The 10,463-nt window shown below is 45.0% G+C and overlaps 1 protein-coding gene across 1 annotated transcript; it reads right to left on the reverse strand.

Moving 5' to 3' along the window:
* Positions 1 to 1,208: 1,208 nt before the first annotated feature.
* On the reverse strand, positions 1,209 to 9,468 carry Awat2 (acyl-CoA wax alcohol acyltransferase 2). Its single transcript, XM_013031609.1, has 7 exons — positions 9,384 to 9,468; positions 3,825 to 3,935; positions 3,235 to 3,305; positions 2,796 to 3,000; positions 2,432 to 2,606; positions 1,588 to 1,787; positions 1,209 to 1,363 (listed from the first exon to the last, which is right to left on the reverse strand). Exons 1-7 carry the CDS (start codon positions 9,466 to 9,468, stop codon positions 1,209 to 1,211), a joined length of 1,002 nt encoding a protein of 333 aa, XP_012887063.1.
* Between the last annotated feature and the right edge of the window lie 995 nt (positions 9,469 to 10,463).

Below are 10,463 nucleotides of genomic sequence, written 5' to 3' on the forward strand. Positions count from 1 at the left end.
AAGAGGCCTAAAGGCAAATTGAGTCATCACTCCTTGCAACAACCATTGGGCCAAGATGCTGAGAAACTTTCCACTCAGAGAATATGAGGCAGTCACCTCATATGAGTCTCAAAGGAAAAAACTGTAGGGCCAGGCAAGACCTGGGATAAGACAGGGCCTGAGTTTGACCCACTGACCCATTCTATTAAGATCTATGAGATAGAAAGTAAGTGCAGATTAAGCAGCACCAGGGGTATGGGCAATAATTAATTAACTTCCAACCCAAGAGCATATACTTCTTTAAAAAATTGAAATGCCAGGCAAGTTGCTAGAGGCTCATCACTGTGATTCTAATTACTCAGGAGGCTGAAATCTGTGGATTGCAGTTCAAATACAGCCAGGCAGGAAAATCCGTGAGACTCAACTCCAACAAACTACTCAAAAAAAGCTGTAAGTAGAGCTGTGGCTCAAGTGGTAGATTGCTAACTTTAAGCACATTAGCACAGGGGCAGTGTTCAGGCCCTGAGATCAAGCCCCAGGACCAGCATACAAAAAATTGAGATGCCATGAACTGTAGGGCATTGCTTTCCCAAGACCAGGAAATACATTCAATGGTTAGAGGAAAACAGTTTAGTGTAGTTCTTCAGCTTAAAGTCCAGTCACATATAATAGCATTTGATATTCCCAACAGCCTTGGAGGTAAGCAGTGGAGGAATTGTTAGTCTTAAGTTGCAGGTGAGGAAACAAGCTCAGACATGACCAATTGCCCCTCAAGTCACATGGCTTAGAGTGGTGGAGCCTGAACTCAAAACTCATTGCTTCTCAAGGCACCCAGTTCTCCCAAGTTCTGATGCCAAGAAAGGGCTAGAGAATGACAGACATGCATAGGGATTCCAGACCCTCCAAATAGACTAATTGAGGCCCACACCCTATCCGAAGATGGCCTCTGTTCTATTGTTTTCCTCAGTGCTAGTACCCTTGTGGGAGAGTGCCCAGTGCATCTCTGCCCTAGGGTACTTCCCTGCCTCTTGATACTATGGTCCCCTAACCCCAAGGAAAAGAACTAGAAGAAAGCAAGATAAGTAGAAAGACAGGCACAGTAAACAAAATGGATCTCTCTGTCCCCTGGTAAGTACTAGTCAAATCAGGAGGAGTCCCAGAAATGACTTGTTCTCCTGTTTTTACTGACTTCACACCTTCTCAGGTTGTGAGGCTACTGAGGATGTCTGTCAAACAAACTCAAGCTCCTGGGTCTCTGAGATGCCATACTTGGTCTTATGCTCATCGAACAGTTTGCGTAGGGCCTCTATGTAGAGCTGGTGGTATTTATCCACTATCTCCTGGCTCGGGTTCACAATCTTGGGCAGTAATAGAGGCTTCCCAACTGTCAGGGGAGAGAAAAGGTAAAGGGAGAAGCATCAGAACAGCTTATTCACCAGAATGGGTGCCAGGCTTCAACCTCAGCTTCCCCTAACTGTCATCCTCCCCACCAGCCTTCCACTTATCCTACTCAGCCTCCACTCTGCCTCTGAGAATAATCAGAGCGGAGGTTTAGCATCAGAACTGAATCCTAGATCCTAGCCCGAGGCTTCCAGAAGGGCAACTCACCAACAGTGGTTACTGGTATATCATATGGCAGTAAGCCCCAGGAGTTCCTGGTGAAGCCACGCCCATGGAAAGCACAAGGGTAGATGTGCACTATGCTCCGGAACCACTCCTGGAAGCGATTGATCCAGCCCCCAGGAGTGAAAATGTGCTGGTTGTAGAGGTTTGACTCGCCAAAGGCATAGGCAGGGATTAGAGCCGCCCTGCAGAGGAAAAGCATGTTCCCTTGATGCCCAGAAAGATGGTAGCCCTGACTGCAAAACAGACATGCTGACTACCCAATAGTCACTGGGTCTGCCCATGGGCTCTCCAGCCCAGCTATGTTGAGGTCCACACTGAGTATAGGGACATGACAGCCTAGACCAATCTGCTTGTAGCGGCAAATCAGCAACCCAGCCACACCTGAGAACACCCAGGTCTGAATCACTGTAAGATAAGGCCCTTGGGCTTCCTTCCCTTTACCCCACATGCTAAGGTTAGCTCTCTGAGTTGGGGTGCAGCCAGTGCCCTTTTATAGAGGGATAGCCTGGTTGACAGGCTAGTGTGAAGGAGAACAGGCTGACAGCTAGCTGTCCACCCTTACTTCATAGAGAGATGCCTGTAGTACCTGGCCCAGATGCACCTTATCCCTCTTTCCTTTTCCTTATTGTTACTTGATAAATAAAATTTGTATATGTGTATGATGGCTCCACTTAGTAACAATGGGTTGTATACTTCTTGATCCTTCTTTAGATACCACTTCCTCAAAATCCCTTCTTTCTTCCTTACTGGGCTCAATACCCCCCCCATCCTACCCACCCCCACCCCCCACACTACTCCTGCCTCTCTGGACCACAGCTGACCTTACCCATGTTGAAGGGCCATGTGCACGAAGCCATAACGTTTCTTCAAGACCAAGGTAAAATTGCCTGGAAAACTGTATTTGCACTCAGCCAGGCCACCAATTACCACAACAAGCATGTTGCCTGTGCCCTTTTGGGTAAGGAGAAAGTCCATGGAAGATTTGCTCACAGAGCAGATCCCTGGTGGGCAGAAAAAGGCAAGAGAAGAGGTCATTGGCTACTTCTCAACCCCCTTCTTTCTTCAGAGGAGCAGTGAAAGCAAGACACCCCCATCAATTCTAGCTGTTTAGGACCAGAGAAGATCATAGGATGGGCCTTACTCTCACCCATTCCCTCCTCCCCAACGTTATACCCTAGGAGTCAACTCACCTGTAGCCATTACATATTCTCTGAGGAAAGGCAGCCAGAAAAAGGCTCCCAGTGTGAGAAGATAAGGAGTGATGCCAGGAAAGACCTTGGAAAAGCCTGAGGTGTCAGTGGCAAAGTGACCAAAGAATGAATGGGACATGAGCCCATGAGGGTGGCAGGCAAGGATGTAGTTGTGGCTGGGAGAAATATCATGAGTCTTCAAAATCTGTGGAGGAAAGCATTCAAGAGGGCTGTCACCAAGGAAGTGTACTCTTAGCCAGAGACATGGAAGGGAAAGGCCTGTGGGGTTTGGCCATGTACATTAGGCAATGAATGCACAACACCAGGGGCCATCATTCACCCAGGCCCTGCTATGGTGCACCTTCCATCCTCTACCCCATACAATTGCTGACAGCAGAAACAGGGCTGGTCCAGTTGTGCCTGGAACTCAGGAACTCACCTTAATTGGGAAGTAATTGCAGTAGTTTTTCCACAGGCACCACCGCCTCACCCACTTGGACCTGCGGCCCCCTGAAAGCAGAGGAAATATAGCCAAACTCTATCCTCTCTGGGCCTTTATGGACTTTCACGGGCCTTTTGCTTTTGCTTCATTAGCTGTTCCTCCAGTTCCCAATTGGGATTTTTTTTTTCAAAAGAACCCTTTCTCAGCTGGGTGCCAGTGGCTCACACCTGTAATCGTAGCTACTCAGGAAGCTGAGAACTGAGGAACATAGCTCAAAGCCAGCCTGGGTAGGAAAGTCTGTGAGACTATTATCTCCAATAAACCACCAGAAAACCGGAAGTGGTGCTGTGGCTAAAGTGGTAGAGTGCTAGCCTTGAGCTGAAGAGCTGAGGGACAGCGCCCAGGCCCAGAGTTCAAGTCCCATGACCAAAAAAAAAAAAAAAAAAAAAGAATCCTTTCTCTATGCTTCTCTGCCCCAGGGAAAGACGGGTTAGAGAATTGCTTGGGAATTGACTAGGGCCTCTCAGGATTAGGAGAGAAGAGGAAGAACAGGTGGCATGTAGTAACACAGCCCAGTAGGGTCTTACCTCTCTCAGGGGTCTTCCAATCAAAAGCGAGCCAGGTGAGAATGAGCACAGTGACAGGCCAGTAGGGTGTGAATAGCACCAGGTATAAGTTGCCCAAGATCGAAATAGACCCTGGAGGAAACCCAGCCTGTGGTTAATGAAATGTGAACAGTCCTTCACACCTTCCCTCCCAAGTTCTGCCAATCCTAACATCACACACATGCACTCATGTCCACTCAACACCCTGACTTCCTCAGCCCTAGCAGCTGGCCCACGTGCCCAGCTCTTCTCAGTCCCCCACTTCTCTGGCCTTGGGAACCTGACTCAGATCTAGAGGGCTATGCTTGACACAGCAAGCTCTCTCCTCACCAGGACCTGCACCAGCATTGGGCTGGGCTCTGTCCACAGTATGGTTAATGGTGGGGAGCCACTGCTAGAAACCAGAGTTAGAAGTCCTGGAAAAGCTTGCCCCTAGGCTTTCCTTCCTACATTAGTAGAGGGAATGCCAAGGGAAGTGAAGAGCCATCTTCAGCCAGGTTGGGTGCACACAAGATGGCAAAAATGAGGAAAATGCAAAGTGGACTTATAGAAGGTGTTAGGCTGTGTTCAACTGCAATAATACACAAATGTGGGTTAGAGCAATAGGAAAGAGTTTCTGGAGATGAGTCACAGTCAGCTATGCTCACTTGGAATTATTACTGGACTCTGTTCTTAGTGGGAAATTAGGTCAAAATAAAGGTTAGAAAGGACAAAAAAATCCTCTGAGTTGAGCATACCAGACTCATATGTATTTGTCTTGACTTCTTGCTGGAGCCCATGAAAATTACTAAAATGATCTTTAAAATGTAGATCTATATGGAGAAGGAGAATTAGAAAGGTGCCAACAGTAGGTGAGAGGTATCAGCAAAAATATTTGCATACTGTAAGGTGTATAGAGGAGGAAGTAACTTAGAACCAAAGAAAGGTAAAATCCAGTTGCCTGTAAAGGTGAAGCCAAGAAGCCTGCTTAACTGGAGAATCTAGGAAAGATTTGGAATTTGGAGAGATCAGGTGTCAGAAAAGGCAGGAGTGAGACACAGATCAAAATTAGGAAAGGCACAATCCTTTCTTATTCAGAGCAGCAACATAAAAACATAGCTCCCAGCCAGCCACAACATCATGAAGATTAAGCAACCAATATTCTACAGAGCACTGTGTTGTTAAACTATAATGTTCAAAAAGTTAGATGCATAAAATGCTTTCTTTTTATAGCTGGGTGACTGAACTAGAGTGTCACATTTGCTAAGTAAATATCGCTTGAACCATGCCTACAGTCCTTTCTCACTGGTTATTTTCCAGGTAGGGTCTTTATGTCTGGTCCAGCCTGGGTTGTGATCCTCCTACTGTGTTTCTCTGTGTTGCTGCGCCCCTGTGCCCAGTCATTAGTTGAGATGAAGTCCCAAATTTTTATTTATACTTGGTCTGGCTTTGAACTGAAATCACCTGATGTCCACCTCCCACATAACTAAGATTACAAGCTTGAGCTACTATGCCTGGGTAACTGCATTTTTTTCATTCACAGTGTTTTCAAGTTATGATAAATGTATCCAGTCACAACACTATGGTAATTCAAAGAACATATGTGCTTACATAGGACATAGCTAAGATATTCTATATGTAGCCAAGTAATTAATCAAGTATGAAAATAGAGCACAGACAACTTCAGACATACAGTCTCATATACTTTGCCTTCCATGTCTCTTTTTCTTGAAACTATGAGAAAATGAGGTGTAAACCAAGAAAGAGGAAAGTAGGGCTGGGAATGCCTATAATCCCAACTACTGAAGAGGCACAGCTAAGATAGATCTCAGTTCAAGGCCAGCCAGGGGGAAAAAATAGTGAGACCCATCTCAATTAGTAAGCTGGGTATGGTGTTATAAGTCTGTGATACTAACTACATGGGAGGCTAAGTAGGAGAACAGTCTGAAACTGGCCTCAAGCAAAAACACAAGACTTTACCTGAAAAATAACTGAAAGCAAATAGGGCTGGAGTATGGTTCCAGTAGTAGAGACCCTGATTAGTAAGCATGACACCCAGAGTTCAAACCCGAGTACTACTACAGGAAGAAAGAAAGGAAGGGAGGAAGGGAGGGAGAAAGAAAAGAAAGAAGTAGTCATATTGATCAAAATGCATTATAATAAACATGCTGAATTGAAATACCCTTGAACAACTATTAAAAGATAATAAAAATGTAAATAAGCAATAAAAATATGGCAAAAGAAAAAGAATGAAAAGAAGAGAAAGAAAAGGAAGGAAGGAAAGAAAGGATGGAAGGAAGGAAGAAAGAAAGAAAGCAGAATCCAGAATCCAGGGGGAAAGGGTGATCCAATGAAGAAGAAAAGTGAGGAGGGCCAGGACTAGGAAGACATTAACAAGGCTCTAGGGATACACATGTAAGGAGCTACTCTTGGGAATATGCTTATCTCCGAAAGGAGCATCTTCTCAAATTTTTCATCCAAGTTGCCTCCAAGGGCACAGGAAGTGATAGCTGTGCCCAAGGGTGGATTGCAACAAGAAGATGCTGGGCTCCCACAATCCTGCCCTCAGGAAAATGAAGAGTAAGAAGACTTACAGATCCCTGATTTGTATAACCATGTTGAGAGATTAACATGCCTATGGCAATTATGGTGATGAATTTGTGAGAGCTAATACATAGCTAGTAGCCAACAACTTCTAAATGAGGCACTTAACACAGTATTGATCTCTTTATTATAGATACATTCAACCTCATTCATAATCAAGAGAGATGAAAGTAAGACTATGACATATTTTTTCTGTCCATCTCTTCCAGTTGGAGGTAATAAGGACAACATGTTAGTTCTCCATGCACTTTCTTCCCATGCCAGGGAAACCCCTGAAGCCACAGTATGCAGCACCATAGCATGGTGGCACCTCCTGAATGAACACTAATGTTCACAGCAAGAAGATTACCACCAACCTATTTAGATTGAGCATGAAAAAGAATTAATATTTGCTGGAAGTCACTGAGATTTTGGGGCTTGTTTGCTGGCCCAGTATATACCCCCATTTTACAGATGAAGAAAACAAAATTCTGAGAGAATAAATAACATGTAGAGCTGGAGTTTGGACACAGGCAGTCTGGCTCTAGAGATTGTACTTTCAACACCCATATTATATGGATACCTATATTATGTGAAAATATATGTATATATGCACATACATATATGTATACATGTACATATGCATATGTGTACATATGTCATGTGTGCCATATGCAGATTTAATCTCCATTATTTCTGGCTATATGCACACCAAAATTTCCTGTTAACAGTGGTTACCTCTGAGGAGTGAGACAGAGGACTGGACTGAGGAAGAAGAGATGCCATCTAAAGGCTCCAGTCCCTGTCCCAGGATGGCCTTCAATAAATAGTCATTTTTCTCCTCCAATGTAGTGTCAGCTCTTAGGCTTAGGCCTTGGGGATTCTGCTGTGTGGGGGAACACAATTGCAATGATGGACAGGAAGAAGGACAGTAATAAGCTACATATGGGAACAGGATGACAACTTAAGAAAGAAAATATAGGTTAGCTGTGTGTAATCCAAAAAAATCCATAATCCCAACTCCCAAAGGTCTCAAAATCCTAAACTTTTGAGTGATGATATAACACCACAATCAGAAAAGTCCTTACTTGACATCATGTAATGGTCACAGTACCCTGAAAATGTTGTAGAAAATTATCTCTGAATAGGTGTCTAAGGTGTAGATGGAATAGAAATGGCTTTCATATTTAGACTTAGACTTAATCCCCAGGATATTTCATTATGTGTATACAAATGTTCTAATCCCCACCAACGAAAGAAAGAAGGAAAGAAAAACGAAATCTAAAATCTGAAACATTTCTGGTTCCAGGCACTTCAGAGCTGTAACACATGACCTGTGGGACAGAAGTATATGTCCTGAAACCTCTGAGTCAGGTTGCATCTCCCTGCAAGAACTGATTGCAGGGGCCACAAAGCTGGTAAAACTCAAGGTTCTGAGAACCCTGGAAAAGCCCAAAACATACTGCTGCCCAAGCAGAAGAAGCCCCAGCCCTGATAGGAACCTGCTCTGTCCATCCCTTCTCCTGGCTCCTTCACCTCAGCCTTCTCCTCTGAGGGAGACAGTGAAGAATTTCCCTGAGCCAGGTGGAGAGTCAGTCCTTCTTGAGGACATGCTGGCCTGGATCACATGGTAAGGGAGTTCACAGGCTCAGCTGGAGCCTTGTCTTCAGCAAGAGGCCATTCTGAGCTGGCCCTTTTCATTTTTTTCAGACAGGGGCTTTTACATATGCAGAGGCCAAGCTTCCTCCTTCCTCTCTAGTCCAGTGCACAACTGCAGGCTCTACAGAAAAAGAAAGAAACTCACAAACAGGACTGAGACTCCAAGAACTCAACACCTAGTCCAGCTCTTCCAACTCCTAGTCAAGCGATGTTGGACATAACATGTGTACTACATGTACAGACTACATGTACTTCATGGACTTCTGCTTCCTTATGTACACAGTGGAGATTGTTAGCCACTTATGGGGCTAAGAATAGTATCTGGCCTGAAAAGGGGTAGGAGTAGGCAATAAATTTTAGCTATTTAGATGAGTGCTACCAATATGTGTGTCTCTATTTGAATAATTATTATGCATGATAATAGCTTTACCTGGTCAGGTTGGTATAAGCTAATAAAATGACGGATGTGAAAATCTAAGGCAATTTTACAAAGTAAGGGAGATGTGAAAAATATATATATAAATTCCCTTTTTCCAGCCTTTCCAGCTCCAGTCACCATTATTTCTAGGTTCCTTAACACTGTTTTTCTCAATACTGGGAGTCTTGGTGCCCTCCCAGGCATGGTAAGCCTCTGTTCTCAGGTCTCTAGGCTGATGGTAAGGTAAGTAATGCCCACCCTTTTGCGTCATTGCCATGCCCCTAGGCTATCTCCGAGTTCCCAGAGCCTGCCCCATTACTTACAAGGCCATTTAATTCATGCCCTTGAGTCCTGCCAGTACTCACAAGAACCTCTGGACAGGGAAGAATAAATCTGGATGACAAGTACTTAGCGCCCTCCTCTGCTATCAGGTCAATTCTGTCTGTCTGTCTCTGTCTCTGTCTGTCTGTCTCTGTCTCTCTCTGTCTCTCTCTCTCTCTCACACACACACACACACACCACACACACACTTCGTGGTTCATGATTTGCTTGAGTTCCTGAAGTTATAGGCAGGCCCTTCTCCTTGGGTGGCCTCAGAAGACCTACTCCCCACCACCCTCTAACGTGTACTTTATGCCCCAGTGTACACCTAGGAGAGCTGAAGCAAAACACCTGTGCATACACACATGCTCGCACTCCTCCACATGCAATACCCATATGTAAATACCCATGCCCATGAATGCCCAGCTCATATAGGTGAAGCCACAGGACAAGGTGGCCAACTGTCTTGCTTTGCATGAGACAATTTCCATTTGAAAGAGAAAATCCTACCAACCTAAAATTCTTCAGTCCCCAGTAAGAGCCAAAATGGCTGGTCACTCTAGGACTGCCCAAAGACTCACCTAGAATGAAGGCACTGAGGGCCCACTGGAAAACAGCAAAGAACTCCATGGCAGCCTTGAGGTCCTTCTTGGTAGGCAAGAACATTATGCCCAGGATCTCAGTGGCTCCAGACAAGTGCTGTTCAGCTTCTCAGGCTTGACTAATCAGGTGGCCTGGATGATTCCTCTCTTCAGGATTTTCTTCTCCAGTCACTGTGGAGTCTCCGCCCCCTCTGACACCTTTCCCCATGATTGCAGGACCACAAACCAGCTCTGCTTGTCCAGGTCCTCCCAGCTGCCTACCCATTTCCACTTTTACCCACTTGAGCTTGGCTTGGATGAGATTGAGACACCTTCTGCACACCTGGAGGGAGAAGTATGGATGAAGCCCTGGCATGGGAAGTGAGGGGGTGGGGGTAGGGCTATTGAGAGGCTTCCAGGGCCAGTCTGGAAGTTGGAGGAAGATAGGCAGGAAGGAACCAAGGCTCAGATGGCTCATGCACAGGACTGCATCTCTGCTTCTGAGAAGATCTCTCAAGTGACTTAAGGACTGGAGAGCTGAACAGTTCACAGGTCTAATAATACCTTTGGCCTTTAATGTGTCAAGAGAACTCATTTACTCACAGTACAAAAATATCCCATGTGTGCCTATAGGCATAAAGTAGGTGGTATACAAAACTGTATTGAATGAGTAAATAAATGTTAGCATATATTTTGTTTTTCTGCACACAATATGCCATATTAATCTGCAGGAAAAAATCAGAGAGACTGAGTAGAAAAGAGATTTGTAGAAATTTTTCTGGGGGATAGGGGCTGGGAAGGTGGCTCAGTGGTAGAGCGCTTGCCTTGCATGCCTGAGACCCTGGGTTTGATTCCTCAGCACCACATAAGCAAAAAGAAAAAAAGCCGGAAGTGGCGCTGTGGCTCAAGTGGTAGAGCTCTAGCCTGGAGCTGAAGAGCTGAGGGACAGTTTCCAGGCCCAGAGTTCAGGCCCCATGACTGGACCCCCCCAACAAAAAGATTAACAAAATTGACAGACCCTTAGCAAATCTTATCAAAAAAATAAGAGAAAACATCCAAATAAATAAACTCAGAGATGAG

The sequence above is a fragment of the Dipodomys ordii genome, unplaced genomic scaffold (genome assembly GCF_000151885.1).
Source record: "Dipodomys ordii isolate 6190 unplaced genomic scaffold, Dord_2.0 Scaffold142, whole genome shotgun sequence".
Classification (NCBI taxonomy): domain Eukaryota; kingdom Metazoa; phylum Chordata; class Mammalia; order Rodentia; family Heteromyidae; genus Dipodomys; species Dipodomys ordii.